The 18,367-nt window shown below is 42.3% G+C and overlaps 2 protein-coding genes and 1 long non-coding RNA gene across 3 annotated transcripts; all 3 read left to right on the plus strand.

Moving 5' to 3' along the window:
• The first annotated feature begins 2,442 nt into the window (after window positions 1-2,442).
• LOC311498296 lies at window positions 2,443-3,314 on the plus strand. The gene is made up of 4 exons (XR_014699400.1): window positions 2,443-2,542; window positions 2,744-2,800; window positions 2,903-3,004; window positions 3,095-3,314. It is a non-coding gene; the product is annotated as an uncharacterized lncRNA (long non-coding RNA).
• A 3,776-nt stretch (window positions 3,315-7,090) lies between these two features.
• On the plus strand, window positions 7,091-11,182 carry LOC311486751 (cornifelin homolog B-like; the record flags this gene model as incomplete). Its single annotated transcript, XM_084542739.1, has 3 exons — window positions 7,091-7,716; window positions 7,834-7,988; window positions 10,994-11,182. Exons 1-3 carry the CDS (start codon window positions 7,599-7,601, stop codon window positions 11,180-11,182), a joined length of 462 nt encoding a protein of 153 aa, XP_084398865.1. The 5' UTR covers window positions 7,091-7,598.
• Window positions 11,183-14,089: 2,907 nt separating this feature from the next.
• ponzr4 (plac8 onzin related protein 4) lies at window positions 14,090-16,214 on the plus strand (the record flags this gene model as incomplete). The annotated part of the gene is made up of 3 exons (XM_084543483.1): window positions 14,090-14,297; window positions 14,631-14,785; window positions 16,101-16,214. The coding sequence occupies exons 1-3, from the start codon at window positions 14,192-14,194 to the stop codon at window positions 16,212-16,214; spliced, it is 375 nt and encodes a 124-aa protein (XP_084399609.1). The 5' UTR covers window positions 14,090-14,191.
• Window positions 16,215-18,367: the final 2,153 nt, after the last annotated feature.

Raw genomic sequence — 18,367 nt, forward strand, 5'->3', positions numbered from 1 at the left:
ATAGACCATAGACATATATACAATATATATGGATATATATCTATTTCTATGCAGCTAACGGCTACCAAAATGGAATTTGCATACCACCGAAGCACTTCAACCCTACGGTACCGTCTAAGAGCTGTTTACGCTAGCAGTCCCGTTCCGAGTACGGACAAGACGTGTCGGCAGCCAAAACTTCTTCTTTTTTTTTACCATTTAAAGTCAATACTGTTCTGAAAAAAGTACTTAAAGTTAATGAAACTTTAATGAAAATTAAATGCTACTGAATGCGTCTTTATTATTATCGTTTTAAAAAATTAAAGTGACAGGTAAAATTAGATTATGACGGGATTTTTATGACCTTGTCAGTCAAAATGACCGACAACGAAAAAGTGTAGCGCAAATTCTGGGACGAACATGCATCTTTGGGGCCCCCTGGTGGCTTGGGGGCCTTAAGCATTCGCCTAGTTCGCCTATAGCAAGAAACAGCTCTGGTAGCGACACACTGCTGGAGCCCATCTGATGAGGCTGTTTACTCATCTCCTTCCAGTAAGTGCCACTCTGGTTGTAACCTTGGTGAAAGTTCACCTTTGTTTGCATATTTGTGTGTGAGTGAGCGCTGTCTCTACATTTTCCGGATGAATCCATGCACAGCTGAGAGATTACCCCCCCCCCCCCCCCCCGAAAAAAAACGTCCCCCCCCCCAGACATGTGGAGACTGATCTTGAAGATCAGCCCCTTCAGACCAACGGCAATGCGGCTGCTATATAAATGTCAGAGTTTCTCTTCTCCGGTAGAATCATTTGAACTCCTTGGAGTGAACGGACGAAAAAAATCTGCAACCATGTCCAGGATCATAGGTGCAACTCTCCTGCTCATCGTTCTGTTCAACATCTTCTGCGACTGCACAGGTACAAACAAAGACAAATTGTTTCTAACCTTTATTTTTTTTGCATGGATCCTATTCTGTCTTACTCACTAGTAAATATCCGAGTAAATAACTGACTTTGTAAAATATACACTGTTTGTATTTGACAGGAAATGTTACTGGTTCACATGACTGATTTGTTGCTTGTTGTCTTCTTTGATTGTGTACAGCTTATTCTGATGAAGTTTTCGTGAGTAAAATGGATCTCATCAAATGCAGATGCAGACGTGCGTGACAGATTTTCCATACTGTGCAATAATTTTTAATTTTTTTAACCAGAGTTTTACTGAGAAAATATCAATCACCACCTCTGTTTTCATTGCAGGTTTGGCAAATGGCAAAAAAAAGTGTCCCTCTCCACTGATGCCCACAGATGACAAGCCCAAAAAGGATCTGATCAAATGCCTCTGCGACACAAAACTAGCCAGTAAGTGAAAGGAAATTGTGCGCTGGTGTGAGCTCTTGTTTTGTGTTAATAGTCCATAAAGACGTTTAACGTTGTCATTCTTTTTTGTAGAGTATGCGAAATTTTGCAGACGCCGAGTGGGGCCACGCCCAGTGATGTGACATAAAACGAAGAAATAATACGGAGAGGCCAGGAGTGAAGGGCTTTGTGATGAATGTACAGTAGTTCCTGATGTGAAATCACCAAAGAGCACACCAAATCACTTGGTCACCAGTGTTTAAACGAGATGCCACATAAAATCAAATGTTCTATCATATTATTGTAATATGCTGTAAATATTGTTTTTGTTTGACATGATAAATAAAGTCATATTTTTTATTTAAAAAAGTTTTTGTCAGTGTTTTTAAGATTTCCTTAAAAAATAAATATTTTTAGAGCGACTAAATCATTCTGTTTAAAAGAAAACAATATGTGTTTAAGTATAGTTTTCTATCTTAAAACATAAAGGGACCATTTACCTTTACAATTTATTTTTTAGAAGATGTTCATAGCATTCACAGGGGAGTAACATAAATATATACTTTCAAACATGTTCTACTCTTCACTGACTTGATGAGAATTCAATGAGTGGATTCTAAAAGCCCAGACCAGAAGTTAGCTTAGCTTAGCTTAGCCAAAGACTGGGAACACAGAAGAGTAGCGAGCTTTGCTAAAATAATATCCATCCATCCAAGTTTTTGATTAATGTGTAAAGTGTATTTTAAACAGGGCCGTTAATAGCTTTGTGGGGGCGCTAAGCAAGATGCTGTTTGGGGGCGCCTAGGTTGCCCATCGGATGAGGCTGTTTAGCCATCTCCTTCCAGTAGGTGCCACTCTGGTTGTAACTTTAGTGAAAGTTCATCTTTGTTTGCACATTTGTGTGTGAGTGAGCGCTATCTCCACATTTTCGGGATGAATCCATGCACAGCTGAGACAGATTAACTCCCCCCTCACACACACAAAAAAAAAGCTTTCCCCCTTAGACATGTCAAGACTGATCTTGAAGATCAGCCCCTGCAGACCAACGGGGATGTGGCTGCTATATAAATGTCAGAGTTTCTCCACTCCGGTAGAATCATTTGAACTCCTTGGAGTGAACGGACGAAAAAAATCTGCAACCATGTCCAGGATCATAGGTGCCACTCTCCTGCTCACCGTTCTATTCAACATCTTCTGCGACTGCACAGGTGCAAACAAAGACAAATTGTTTCTAACTGTTTTTTTTTTTTGTTGCATGGATCCTATTCTGTCTTACTCACTAGCAAATATCCGAGTTAATAACTGACTTTGCAAGATATACACTGTGGCTCACCGTTTGTATTTGACAGGAAATGTGACTGGTTCACATGACTGATTTGTTGCTTGTTGTCTTCTTTGATTGTGTACAGCTTATTCTGATGACGTTTTCGTGAGTAAAATGGATCTCATCAAATGCAGATGCACACGTGAGTGACAGATTTTCTATACTGTGCAATAAATGTTTATTTATTTTTTTAACCAGAGTTTTACTGAGAAAATATCAATCACCACCTCTGTTTTCATTGCAGATTTGGCAAATGGCAAAAAAAAGTGTGCCTCTCCACTGATGCCCACGGACGACAACCTCAGAAAGGATCTGATCAATTGCCTTTGCAAAAGAAAACAACGCAGTAAGTGAAAGGAAATCATACGCTGGTGTGAGCTCTTGTTTTGTGTTAATAGCCAATAAAGACGATTAACGTTGTCATTCTTTTTTGTAGAGTATCCAAAGCTTGGGAAATTGTGCAGCCAACCACGCCCATGGATGCAACCAATCTCCTTGATGTGAAATAACACGGAGAGGCCAGGAGTGAAGGGCTTTGTGATAAATGTACAGTAGTTCCTGATGCCAAATCACCAAAGAGCACACCGAATCACTTGTTCACCAGTGTTTAAACGAGATGCCGCATAAAATCAAATGTTCTATCACAATATTGTAATATGCTGTAAATATTGTTTTTGTTTGACATTATAAATAAAGTCATATTTTTTATTTTAAAAAGTTTTTGTCAGTGTTATTTAAGATTTCCTTCGAGATTAAATATTTTTCAGAATGACTGAATGATTCTGTTTTCTGTCTTAAAACATAAAGGGACCATTTACCTTTACAATTTATTTGTCCTCCCTTTTTAGAAGATGTTCGTAGCATTCAGGTGGAGTAACATAAATATATACTTTCAAACATGTTCTACTCTTCACTGTCTTGATGAAAATTCAATGAGCGGATTCTAAAAGCCCAGACCAGTTAGCTTAGCTTAGCTTAGCCAAAGACTGGGAACACAGAAGGGTCGCGAGCTTTGCTAAACATCCACCCATCCAAGTTTTTGATTAATATATAAAGTGTATTTTAAATAAAAGCTATTTTTCCTTCAACATTTCCCTAAGTAAACAGCTGCTAGCTAGCTAATTCCAGCAACATACTTATAGCGCAGAAGAGAGAGATGTAACAGTTCCGTCATCTAGAGTCAGACAAGAGGTTAGATGTATCCAAAAAAGCGTTTCAAAGAAAAAAGTCAAGTGGACTTGAAGAGTTTTTAGAGAGGATGTTTCCAACTTGAGTAGCCTCTTCAGTTCTGAGAGGTTAGATGAAGAAAGCAAGTACTTCCAAAAATGTAAACTTCCACATTGAGCCATGTTGTGCAAGAAACCACAGCATTAGCTCTGTAGGCCATTGCGAAACAGTCTTAAAACATAAAACTCAATGCCTTTCTTTGTATTGACAATCCGTCCCTTTTCCAGGACATAAAGTACTTTCCCTCCCCCCATCTTTCCGCTATCTCCCCATCTTTGTCAGTATTACTTTCATTTGAGTGAATATAATACCGTACCTTTTCCTCCACCTTCCATGAATATCACGTTTGTTAATCTGCGCCATCATTTGTGTCAGCAGCTGCCCTGATGGAAGAGGAGACAGGGTTTGTTTGATATGGGCAGGATTCGGTGAACTGGGCTTTTCCTGATACCTGTTTCGCTCGCTTGTGCAAGGACAAAGAGAAATCAGATACCGCAGTAGAGGCATTGTTTGTGTTTGGAAATGCTTCGTTGGGAGTGATCTATGGAAGCCTTTGCATATGACGCAACTGGAGATAGTGAAATTCGAAATTACCAGTCTAGCTCTTGTGCATGTGAGACTTTCTGAATCAATATGGTGTTTTTTCTAGCAAGAATCTAGACTTCATGTTGTACTGGAGGCAATACTACAATGACATTGACTAGCTAATTTGAGCTCTCTATCCACCCTGTTAGACAATGACTCTCCCTGGATTCAAAATACTGCAAGTCAGCAGCAGCAAACATAAAAAGTCTACACATTCTTGTTAAAACAGCAGGTTATCGTGAAAATTGTAAAAATATCAAATAAAGCTAAATGTTTGTATTAAAAAGTCAATGCTGTGTAGATTTTTCATGTCAAGTCATGGGAACGTAACGACACGTCTGCCCATCTTGTTTAAGGGTTGCATATTTACACCAAAACACAGCAGTCAGACAAAGTGAGCAGAAGAGGGCAGAGAGAAAGAGAGTAAAAGTCAAACACGGTGGACAACAACACCCAGGGTCCCAGTCCTTGGCCTTCCAACGTTTTGGATAAGTAAACTTTTAGACGGGTAAGTCATCTTTTCCATCACGATAACGGGCAGTTAGAAATTATCTCTTTGAGTCATTGTTTTACAGTACAGCAGGTTGACTCATAACCGTGTCAAAAGTAAAAGGGAGCTCTCTGGTGGTTTGCTATGGAGCAGAGTTAAAGATCAACCACAGTCGGGACACAGCCGTGTTTAATATTCTCGAGGGAGGAGCAAGTAAACCGTGATTCCTGGAATTATGGGTCACAGATGTGTTTCCTAACTTCCACTAATGTTTAGAGATGTTAATCTCAATCTGATGTACAGGCTGGGGCAAGCAACAAACCGTGTATGCTGCTAATTTGAATTTCTAATTAAATTCTGGGAGATGCTTAATGGTCACTGCTTTCCCAAGTCATCTCTGACATTTTACTAAGACCATGATCTTTGTAACCTTGTCCAGCCACTTTGAGCGGTCTTCTGTAGATGATGTATTTGTTGCTGTAGTGATTTATTGGACCTTTAATTATTTCCTTTAAGGTTAGCTGATACCTTAAATGGGTCCATCAGCATCACCGTAAAAATATATGTATACATATTTTTAAGTACGTAAGCAACCTAAATTGAACACTTTCCAATTCGTTTTTACCAGAATGACACTTTTACAACACAACAGGATCTTTTTTTTATGTAAAGACACTCATTGGGAACACTCATAACGTCATACTAGATGGTTACATGTCAGGCATAAACTTATGACCACCTTCCTAATATTGTGTAGGTCTCCCTTGACCACCAAAACAGTTGTGACTCATCAGAGAATGGACATGGGCCTTGTGAGGGTGTCCTGTGGTGTCTGGCAACAGGATGTTTTTAGTGGGGGAGCTTTGAGGGGAGGGGCCTCTGTGGATCATCCCATAGATACTTGATCAGTTTGGGATCTAGTGAATTTGGAGGCCAGGTCAACACCTTGTGCTGTTCTTGATGTTTTTGTGTGTGTGTCTGCGTCAGGCTGCATCCTGCTGGGGATGGCTGCTGCCATCAAGGAGTGTCATTGCTATGGGGTGGAGGTGCCTGGTCTGGTTTAGGTGGGTGGTACAAGGGTAGGGTGGGTAAGTAACATCCAGGTCCAAAGGCTTCTCAGCAGAACATTGAATTGCCACAAGATGGTCAATGTTATTCACTTCTCCTCTCAGTGGTTTTAATGTTGTGGCTGATCAGACAGTTGCATGTACAGCTCACCAGCCTGTAATCAGAGGTGGCAAGTAACGAAGTACAAATACTTCGTTACTGTACTTAAGTAGATTTTTCAGGTATCTGTACTTTACTTGAGTATTTCTTTTTCTGACGACTTTTTACTTTTACTCCCTACATTTGTACACAAATATCTGTACTTTCTACTCCTTACATTTGAAAAACAGGCTCGTTACTTTTTTAACCTCCACGGATGACAAGACGTAAAAGACGTGACATGATCGGACATGACTAGAGCATCGGACTAGAGAAGGAAAGTCGAAGATGCGCTTCCTGTGTTCTTCTTCTACTGTTTTGAACAGGCAGCCTGTTGATTGGTTTGAGCTCTGCTGCCACCTAGTGACTGGAGGCTTGTTTATCGTTTAAGCATCAATAGAGACACTAATACTGAAAGTCCACCTGACCCCACTATTTGAGAGCTATTGGTATAATGTGAAAAAACAAATTCATGTATGGTGCGGTTTCTGTTGCTATCATTAGCTTTTTGGATTATGATTTTTTTGGAAGCTAGTTTACAACGTTAGCAATGCTATCGAAACACATCGTTTTGATAGTTTATAGCTAACACTAGCTAGCAGTTTAAAAACAACAACCCAATAACCCTCAGTTTATTATTAAAAATGATCCAGATGCTCATGCAGGACATCTGGTCAATTCAGTCTAGATTATTCTGCTAGAACGTTTTCATTTTGCAAAATTATCAACAGATGAATTGTTTCATTAATAGCAAAATAATTTTTACTTTTTACTTAAGTACATTTCAGAGCCTGTACTTTCTTACTTTTACTTGAGTAAAGGAGTTGAATCAGTACTTTTACTTTTACCAGAGTATTTTTTTACACAAGTATCCATACTTTTACTTAAGTACAGAATGTGAATACTTTTGACACCTCTGCCTGTAATGCTGTTAGGACACGAACCGATAATTTCAGTCGATGAGGTCATTCATCAAATTCAGAACAAAGGCAGTAGAGATAAATTCCACACTTCATCTGTCATCCCTTTCCCGAGGAGATGAAGGTCTGTTGCTCAAGACATGTGAACATGTACAATTTAAGATGTTTATTGTTTTTTGCACTAGTGCTAACCAATATAAAAATGATCCACATTCAAATGTTATGCTATGGAAAGTAGTTGAGAGCTGCAGAGTCAGACAGTCCCTTTCAGATGACCCATAGAGATTAGATCAACTGTTTCCAAAACAAACTGCATTAGTGCAGCTTTAACACGTTTCCCATTACAAAAAAAGAGAGTTTCCTGAAGAAGTATGTACAATCCCATGCATACAGTATAAAAAGAAATACACATGCTACTACAGAAGGTTTTTTTTTTAATTGTGAATCTTTGCAGAAATGATCCATTTTTAATGTGATGATAATTTTAATCTCACCATCTTTTGTGATGATGGATGTACGGCTCAGCTATGTCCCGACAGGTGTTCCAGCTTCAGCCGCAGAGCAGCAGCGTTCAGGAGGCAGGTCAGTGGAGCACAGGCCTGTGTGAGTGCTACAAAGACATAGGAGACTGTAAGTACATACTGTAATCAAAAAAATAATAATAATAATAATTGCTTTATATCTGATCCACTGTGACTGACTGAGAGCTTTACTATAAGCTGTGTTGCTGTGTGTGCTCGTGTGCAGGCTGCTTTGCCCTGTGCTGCCTCCCAGTGTTTACCTGTAAGGTGACCAGGGCCGTGGGCGCGTGTCCCTGCCTGCCTCTGCTGGACTGTATTGGCTGCGTACCGCCAGCCTCTTTGGCCATGAGGGCTTCGGTCAGGGAGCGATACGGCATACAGGTACTGAAAGACAGCACACAAAAACACATTCAATTCAAGATTCAATTTCAGCTGGATCTTAGTGAAGTCTTCAACTGACAGATATTGCAAAACTTAGTACTACTTGATAGACTTCTCCATAACACACTGGATTAAAATAAGCCCACTAAAGAGTCTTCATGTGTGTGGTACCCCACCGGATGGATGAACACCATAATTGTTCCAAAAGACCTGTCATTTAGTGTATTAATGTTTTTAATACATCAATTTTTAACCTAAAGTTGGTCACCCTGACTACTTTTAGAGACTCATTGTGAAGAGATTAAAAGGGAGATGTGATGTCCGATTAAATGCCAGTCAGGCACAATATCTGGCTGTTGGACAAAAGAACAGATTTGCTGGATTTTGTGGGATTTCAGCCAACTGTCTTGTTGCAATTTCCACAATCAGATTAAGCCACAACATTAAAACCATTGAGAGGAGAAGTGAATAACATTGACCATCTTGTAACAATTCAATGTTCTGCTGGGAAACTTTTGGACCTGACATTCATTCATGTGGCTGTTACTTAGACATGTAGCACCCACCTAGACCAGACCAGGCACCCTCACCCCATAGCAATGACACTCCTTGATGGCAGCAACCATCCCCAGAAGGATGCAGCCTGACACAGACACACACACAAAAACGCTTTCGGAACAACTCACAAAAGGTGTTGACCTGGCCTCCAAATTCACTAGATCCCAAACTGATCACGTATCTGTGGGGTGATCCACAGAGGCCCCTCCCCTCAAAGGCCCCCACTAACAACATTCTGTTGCCAGACACCACAGGACACCCTCAGAAGGCCCATGTCCATTTTCTGATGAGTCACAACTGCTTTGGAGGCACAAGGGAGACCTACACAATATTAGGAAGGTGGTCATAATGCTGTGGCTGATCGGTATAGTTTGTCTACTGTGCTGCGATATAAAAAACTGAACTTTTCTGTCCAATAGTTTTGATTGGTGCCCACAGAAGAAGTAAAGTGACTTTGAGTAAACGGTTTTCCTGAATGGATTTCTGTCTTGGGTTTGGAAGGGAAGAGTTAAATTACTCTAAGCCGCCAAGCAGAGTGGCCCCTGTCGTCGTGATGTCGAACAGTTCAGCTGATTGTCTCCGGCTCAATTACGCTGAGGCACACAGCTTTGAATAATTATGATTACTGCTGAGGAGATGGAGACATCTCAGTGATGAGACACAATAACAGCAGCCAGGGGAAATAGCTGCAAGCTCAGCAGGTGACACCTGTTATTACCTTAGCAAAGCGAACACTGGTTTGAGTCCGACATGTGATATTAGCTGAAGATGAAGTGAAAGCAGGACAGAAGAAGGGAATAAGTCCGAGCTGCAGCTATAAATAATCAAATGAATAAACAACTAACACTTAAACTGCTCAGGCTGCCCACCCACTGCCTCACTGCTGTGCTGTTTGTCCACACTGAGCACTCATCCACCTGCGTGCGTGACCACAGGTCCGATAGACATCAGCTCTCAGTCACGACCAGCGCTGGGGCTAATAAAAAAACAAAACAAAACAGATGTTTCACATGCGAACGGCGCATACCAGGGCCACGGTGTGAGTCTGATGTTGGATAAGTCCAACCGCTTGTTTCTGGGACAGTGAAGAGAAGGAGAGATAAGGCAGGAGGTGGGAGTGGTTGGAGGCCAGGCGGGCAGAGGCTGGAGCGCTGCCATCGGAGAGAAGGAGGTGGTTGGTAACGTTGCCTTCTCCGGAGGTGGAGTGGGCCGCGGATCGCTGTCAATACTGCGGAGCATGAGCAAGGAGGATGCCAGGAGATCTTATAATAATGATAAAAAAAAAAAAAAAAGCCTACATGTTCCAGCATGTAGGTTGTTTGTAAGACGAGGCAACGATTTCCTCAAAATTGAAAGCAGAAGCTGTAGCTTATTTATCATGAGAATAAAGCTGCAGAACAATTGAGGCAGTGTCATGTTAGTGGGGGCCTTTGGGTCCTATGGGTTGAGAGGGAGGGGCCTCATCATGTGGATCATAACACAGATACTTGATCAGTTTGGGATCCAGTGAATTTGGAGGCCAGGTCAACACCTTGTGCTGTTCTTCATGTTTTTTTGAGTTGCTCCTAAGGCTGCATCCTGCTGGGGATGGCTGCTGCCATCAAGGAGCGTCATTGCTATGGGGTGGGGGTGCCTGGTCTGGTCTAGGTGGGTGCTACATGTCTGAGTAACATCCACACCAATGAATGCCAGGTACAAAAGTTTCCCAGCAGAACAATGAATCACCACAAGATGGTCAATGTTATTCACTTCCCGTGGTGAATAATGTGGTTTTAATCCTGTGGCTGATCAGACAGCTGCATGTCAGGTACGGCTCACCAGCCTGTAACGCTGTTAGGACACGGCCCGATAATTTTAGTCAATGACGTCGTCAAATTCGGAAGAAAGGCAGTAGAGATAAATCGTCTTCGTCTGTAATCCGTTTCCAGAGAAAATGAAGGTCTGTTGATCAAGACAGGTGAATACTGTATGTACAGTTTAAAATGTTAGTGCAGTGTTTAAAAGACCAGAGAACTGGAGGGCTGCATTTAAATCACTCGGGCCTGTAAAGATGTTTGTGGGCGGAAAGGTTATTCTAGTTGTTTGTGTCACCTCCCACGTTCAATTCACAGCATGAGCTTACGTTACTGAATATATCTCTGTCGTATTCTATGACTGTGCAAGTTGGTAAAGTTCAACGCGGCACTACGGTGAAGGCAAAGTTGAGGTAACAGAGAGCCTTGACTGGGCTCTAAGCTGCCGTGAAGACTCAGTGTCATGGAGGAGAACTCTCAAGCTGCACTCATATCTGGTTTCTCTCAGACTCACCCGGTAACATTTCCATCTTCACATTACTGACAAGTCCTTCTTCTGTTGCTATGAGCCTGCACTTGGCTGCAAGAAACTCACTGTCCTACTTAGTTTCTTACAGTAAGAAAATGAAGCAATGATCTTCTGCTTTCTTACAGGGGAGTGTGTGCAGCGACTGCCTGTACGGATGCTGCTGCTACCCGCTATCTTGGCTCCAGATCTCCAGAGAGCTGAAAAGAAGAGCAGCATCCCACGCCGCCTCCTCCTCCTCCTCCTCCTCATCCTCATCCTCCTACACCGCCAGATACACCGCTCTGACCTCCCTGCAGGGGGCGCACTTGGTCTAGACGCATCCAGGACTTGCTTCTTTTTCTTTTGCATCCTCCAGAGCGCAGGAGTTGATTTAATCACACTTCCTCTGCTCTGCAGCCGCTCCCTGTGTTACCTCGGAGAATTCAGCAGGGACACAATGCGTCCCGCGGAGAGGAAAGTCCATTTTGTTCCGAGATGAAGAGAAAGAACCCAAAGATAAAATTCATTTCAATATTAGATATGGGTCTTTTTTTTTTTTTTTTTTGCATGCCGAGACACTAATTATTTTATCAGATGATGTCCATCCAGGGGTGACGTGTGACACAGCTCCGGCTCATTGAGTATCAGTCAATCTAATTTGACAAAAACAAACAGATGAAATCAAGCGTCGGAGCCATAATGACAGATTGTGTCACTCTCCCAGTCGTCAACATTTCAAACAGGTGAGCTGGGTTCTGCTCAAGGTTTCAAGAGTTTTCCTTGAGGTGTCAAGTTCTGTTTCTCCTAGTCCCAGTGTGCTACATCTATAAGCCCACGAGTCACAGACAATACCTGCAGCTACTATTACTGCAACTACTACCACACTACTTCCACTACAACATGCTACGATGCAGAAACACCCAAGGAATACATAAACAGAATATATACAGGGAGAACTTTATAGTAAATGTATAGTAAATACTATTTTATTGTTGTTGTTTTTTTAAATTTGTGGATAATGATCATTGTTATTGATATATACAACTATACAGGCTAAATGGAGGTACAAGACTTCATGTATACAGAGTATATATGCATGTACATTGACCATCTTGTGACAATACAATGCTCTGCTGGGAAACTTTTGGTTACTTAGACATGTAGCACCCACCTAGACCAGACCAGGCCACCCCTACCCCATAGCAATGACACTCCTTGATGGCAGCAGCCATTCCCAGCAGGGGTGTAGCACACACACAAAACCGCTTTACAAACAACTCAAAAAAACATGAAGAACAGTACAAGATGTTGACCTGGCCTCCAAAGAATTCACTAGATCCCCAAACTGATCAAGTATCTGTGGGATGCACCGGATGCAAACTGAGAAAAGTCAACCAGATTTATCTCGCGAATCCTCGGAGGAGACTAAACCATTGGATCAAACCTGCCAGCATGTGAAGCAGAAGAGCACAATTAGCTGACAATTTAAAAAGTTAAGTAGGACTTTGAACACAGGACTGTTTTATATTTTTTACATTGTTCACATTTTTAGTGAAGTGAACAATCTGAACTATTCCAGTATTGTGTTTGTTACAAGAGTGAAGATCCACCAGATAACATTTTTGCATTCCTGTGATCTTTATGCCCAAAAAAATAACATTAACCAAACAGAAGTAACCTTAACTTGCAATTTTACACTTTGCATCATATCAGGATTGTACGGGGGAAATCATGCATTCACAATAACTTCTAAGGTCTTTACTCATGCTACTGTTCGTGGTGTTTTTGTTCCTTGAAGTGATTAAATCATTTAATGAATGTGCGTTATGCATTAGGATTGAAAGACATCATCTAGAAGTCAATAAACTAGTTCTGTTCACACTTTGCATTTCATCTGCAGATCTTTTAATCTGACTCTTGTAAACTTCATGATTACTCACATTAAATATTTTCCATTTGCTATTGTTCCGTTTCCTTCCCCTGTCTGTTAAGCTGCTCCGGGATTTCGAGCGACACCCTGGTCCAAATATTTAATGCTGAACTGTTGGAATGAGTCCTTGTAACATATCAAATATTGCAATGCTAATGTGAAAACAAAAGGCAGACGTGAATGCAAGGATGCGGCGGAATGAACATTTTCTCGGTGGGTGTGATGAAGAGCCATGTTGGATGAAAACAAAGCCTCAGCGCCACGTGTCAGTGAAGAACAGGACATTCTTTTTTGTTCTTATCACATACCTTTCGAAGAAATGACTCGCACATTTTAAATATGAGGTCATTTTTGAGGCGCGATGACGCCCGAGATTCAGAAAGATGCCTGATTGTCAGATAGTCTGATGCCTGATGAGTGTCGGAGGTGTTAGTCAGACTGGACAGACCAGTCGGGGACATCCGTCCCCTGTGTGACACTGTCTCGTCTGCTGCCTTGGCGGCTCTATAAGACGCCACGCTGCCTCAGAAGTCCACCAGTCAGGCTTCACCAAACTCTGCTTCTTCGCAACAGAAAGGTAAGAGAGATAGACTTACAGCGTAGAGATATTGAGAGCATTCAGATCAGCTGTAGGCCAGAGAATTCAGATTCACTTATATATATATTTTTGTCAAATGAGCAACTGGGTATATTTCATGTTTTATGCAGAAGAACTGAACTCTTGAACTCTTCAACAAACAGGAGTACCTTTCCACTTGCTACCACATATTTGTTGGGGACTATGAGCACTTTACATAATAAGAGCGATAAACCAGTTTAGTAAATTCTTCTAAGTGAGCCTTGGATTTGTGGCGTCAACAGGATTTAAAATTCTGAATCTAACCATGGACTCGGTGGACTGAGGGTTAAAAAAAATATGGACCATTCCACTAGCATCTAATCTAATGCTTTCATCCCACTGAAATAAGAACACAGGCTCAAACAATCCTGGATTGATTCTTGTTTAACCCTCATAATAGCAACGGTAGTAGCTACATGCTAACCCTAACCCTAACCCTAACCCTAACATCTTCTGGAAGGTCACTTGAGCCCATCCCAGCCCTGTCATTGGGCGAGTGGCGGGGTACACCCTGGACAGGTCTCCAGTCTATCACAGGGCTAACACAGAGAGACAGACAACCATTCACACTTGCACCTACGACCAATTTAGAATCACCAGTTACCGTAAGAGCACGGTCTTTGCACGGTAGGAGAAACCAAAGAAAACCCACACAGACACATGTGGGAGAACATGCAAAGTCGGCCACGGTCAACTGCACACATCTTGTCACTTCAGTTTTCATCTACCCCTAAGCCTAACATCCAGTATTTCTATGTTTCCCTCCACGTGCAGCAACAGTTTCCAGCCGAAAACATGTCGGTTAAAGCGGTGGTCAACCAGCCCCGTCCCTTCGTCATGACCACTGCCTCCACTGAGTGGACCTCCGGCATCTGTGACTGCTTCCAGGACCTGCCGCAGTGTGAGTGCATCTCGTTGTTGTTAGAGCGGGTGAACACGTTCTTACAAAGCGCAGGATGAGGAGGGACTATACATGTAGGCACGCTTGTTGAGACAAGGCCTCTGCATTTAAATCCCCCTGAGAACACACTCATCGTTCAGACTGATCTGGGTTTGCCAACAGGTGGCATATATCAAATCTCAAACCTGAAACATTCAGACTCATTTCCACAGTACTCATATATTATAATACGATATGCTCCTTTAAGAGGATTAAAAGTTCAACAAGGGATGTGCAGACATGATCTGGATGACGGATGTTATGTAATGTCCCTTATTATGTGTCTTCTCTCAGGTTGCTTCGCTTTTTGGTGCTTTCCCTGCTTCGCCTGTAAGACGGCACACGACGCCGGGGAGTGTTTGTGCTTACCTCTGCTGGACTCCTTTGGAATCATCCCACCAATGACCGTAGCGCTCAGGGTGTCGATACGGCAGAGATACGGCATCGAGGTACAAACACCGAGCCAATGTGTCATTACTGAGGGCCTTCTGCGTAAATAAAATGCACCTCAACTGCGTCAGCAACTAGTTCACCAGCATGAAAGTCACTCTTGCCTTCAGTGTTTATCTGATCTCTGATCAGTCCCAAACCTGTTTGGCCTTTTGTCACAGTCTGTATTTACGTTCCCAGACGACATCCAGCAATTCATGCGGCATGGTCATTAAAGAGGGTTACGGTGCACTGTATTCCTTTGTTCCAGCTGATTTGTTTAGGCACATTCTGACAGTGATTAATGGCTGGAGCTGAACAATGTGGCTGTGCTAAAGGACCGCTAAGGCTGCAGTAGTTACAAATTGTTATTCTCCTTCTTTTAAATTTGGGTTTTTGGACACAATGTGAAGAGGAGAACAAGAGATATACAAGAAACAAGTGCAAAATTTAAGGGTTTATTCCAGTAATTAAATTGAACAAGGCTGCAGAATAGGCCCAAAGTGACTCCTTGCAATCATCTCCAAGCAAGACAGTCAAGCCCAAGAACCACCCGAAAACACTTGTGGTGCCATTTCACTTCAGGGCCCGTTGGGGTGCAGAGGGGCGTAACCATGACCATGACCATGACCTATTTGCAGGCACTAGATTTTCTATGCATTTTGCATGTTTTGCTCACTCCATCATTATGACAGCAGAGTGGTGCAGTGGAAGCGTGCTGGGCCCATAACCCAGAGGTCGATGCATCGCAACCATCCACTGCTAAATGTTTCGGGGGAGTAGTGGTTAGAGGTGCCCAGGTTCAGGTTGCGTGTCCATGGCTGGAGCAAGCATGAGCAACCATATAACCCCCAAAAATGCTCCCCGGGCGCGGCCCTTAGAGGCTGCAGCCTACTGCTACAACTGTACGCACTACTGTGTGACCAAATGGATGGGTCAAACAGCAGGGACTGCAATTTCCCCACTGCGGGACAATCAAGGGTTACATCATTTTTATTATTATCATGGAGGTTGCTGCACCGGGACCAAACTGCATGTATAGCATGTGCTTAATTTCTGTTGCAACAGCTTTGTCAAAGTTGCAGTTTAGAAAAATATTATTATTTACTCTATAATTTAGAGTTTTGATTAGTTGGTGGTTAAAAAGCCAAGCTTCACTCTGGCCTGTTAAAAGGCATCAGGAGACTCACTGTATATCTTATCGGTGGAGCCCTCTGTTGTTCATCTAGGCCTTACAGCCTTGCAGCTGTCACCCACAGATGTGATTAATTTGCGTACGTTCTTTTTGTTTGTTTTATTCGCGCCAACCGCCCCTCTAACTCCCTGCCTCCACAGGGAACACTCTGCAGGGACTGCGTGTACGGCTGCTGCTGCGGGCCCTGCAGCTGGTGTCAGATAGCGAGAGAGATGAAGACGAGGACGAATCCCATCACCTTCGTGGCGGCCTGAAGGGGAACAACAAGGGCCCAAACTCACCGACTGCACCGTCCCAATTAATACGCGCGTCATCGCCATCATCGGAGCTGCCACGCCACTTGGAACAGAACAGGGCCGTTGGGACTGATTTCTGATCTCTTTCAGGCACGTCTGCCTTTGAGGAATGTGACTGAGCGTCAGATAAGCTCATGAGGGTCTTTAATGTTGCATCACGTAATGACAGACGCCGCAGATAAACAAGCTCCTGGCCTCCTGTGAACTATTAGCAGATATTAATGAGAACTTATCAGTGAGGCATAGTGATTATTCCTCTGTTTGTTTATATCCACTTCTGCATTTTAACTGAATACGCTTTCCTTTTCCACGTACCTCTTAAATTTTCCTGTGGATTGCTTGGTCCGTAAGATTCGTTGCTATCCTTCAGACACGTGTATACATATGAGCATGATTTCACTTGTTTGTTTAGTTTATGTTTTTTTTATATAAAACACTTAAGATCCATACATACGGGGTTCTAGTGGTGTCAAAATAATGTGAACACGTGCATGTGCATTTTGATTAAAAACGTGACAAAACATACGTCTCTCCAACTTAGAACTGTGCTTCAGGTGTGATGCTTTGTGTGTTATGTGAACTTCTCACCCCGACTGATCTCCTCCCTGTTGACTGGTGAAGGCCACTCCCCGTGAAGCACTCGAGGAGGCCAGGAACGCTCCAGTGACAGGATTAAAAACACAATGACATAATCGTAATGAAGATCTAGCCCGCCACGTTCTTCCTCCTCCTTTCTTCTGCTGTGCATGCGAGGGCTCTTCCCGCCGCTCTGTTTCCTCACCTCTTCAGCTTTCCCACGCTGTCAAGATCTCCTCATTCTTTTGATTACTCCCGGTCCAATCATCTGTTCTCTGCGCACATCAATCCCTATGTCATCCTGCTTTCACGGCTTGCACATCTGCCGCGTAAACCCTCCTTCTCCCCGTCTCCACCTCTTTCTGGTCGTCTCCAGCCGCCTGCTGACTGCATCTGCTGCTCCACCACCACCACCACCACCACCTACACGTAGACTCCAGGAGGTCTTGTGCTTTACCTATTGTCTTTCATCGTCTGGGATTCAGAGAGACCAACACAGAGGGCAAGAAGATACACAGACAGAGGTGTCAAAAGTATTCACATTCTGTACTTAAGTAAAAGTATGGATACTTGTGTAAAAAAATACTCTGGTAAAAGTAAAAGTACTGATTCAACTCCTTTACTCAAGTAAAAGTAAGAAAGTACAGGCTCTGAAATGTACTTAAGTAAAAAGTAAAAATTATTTTGCTATTAATGAAACAATTCATCTGTTGATAATTTTGCAAAATGAAAACGTTCTAGCAGAATAATCTAGACTGAATTGACCAGATGTCCTGCATGAGCATCTGGATCATTTTTAATAATAAACTGAGGGTTATTGGGTTGTTGTTTTTAAACTGCTAGCTAGTGTTAGCTATAAACTATCAAAACGATGTGTTTCGATAGCATTGCTAACGTTGTAAACTAGCTTCCAAAAAAATCATAATCCAAAAAGCTAATGATAGCAACAGAAACCGCACCATACATGAATTTGTTTTTTCACATTATACCAATAGTTCTCAAATAGTGGGGTCAGGTGGACTTTCAGTATTAGTGTCTCTATTGATGCTTAAACGATAAACAAGCCTCCAATCACTAGGTGGCAGCAGAGCTCAAACCAATCAACAGGCTGCCTGTTCAAAACAGTAGAAGAAGAACACAGGAAGCGCATCTTCGACTTTCCTTCTCTAGTCCGATGCTCTAGTCATGTCCGATCATGTCACGTCTTTTACGTCTTGTCATCCGTGGAGGTTAAAAAAGTAACGAGCCTGTTTTTCAAATGTAAGGAGTAGAAAGTACAGATATTTGTGTACAAATGTAGGGAGTAAAGTAAAAAGTCGTCAGAAAAAGAAATACTCAAGTAAAGTACAGATACCTGAAAAATCTACTTAAGTACAGTAACGAAGTATTTGTACTTCGTTACTTGCCACCTCTGTACACAGATGCACAGTATGAAGTTTAATCGATGCACAAGTAAATTTTCAAGTGAAGCTGTCAAAATGGACAGTTTAAGTGAAGCCAGACAAATGTTTTGTCACGTGGTCAGCTGGCACTGA

This window comes from Chelon labrosus (genome assembly GCF_963514085.1).
Source record: "Chelon labrosus genome assembly, chromosome: 1".
NCBI lineage: Eukaryota > Metazoa > Chordata > Actinopteri > Mugiliformes > Mugilidae > Chelon > Chelon labrosus.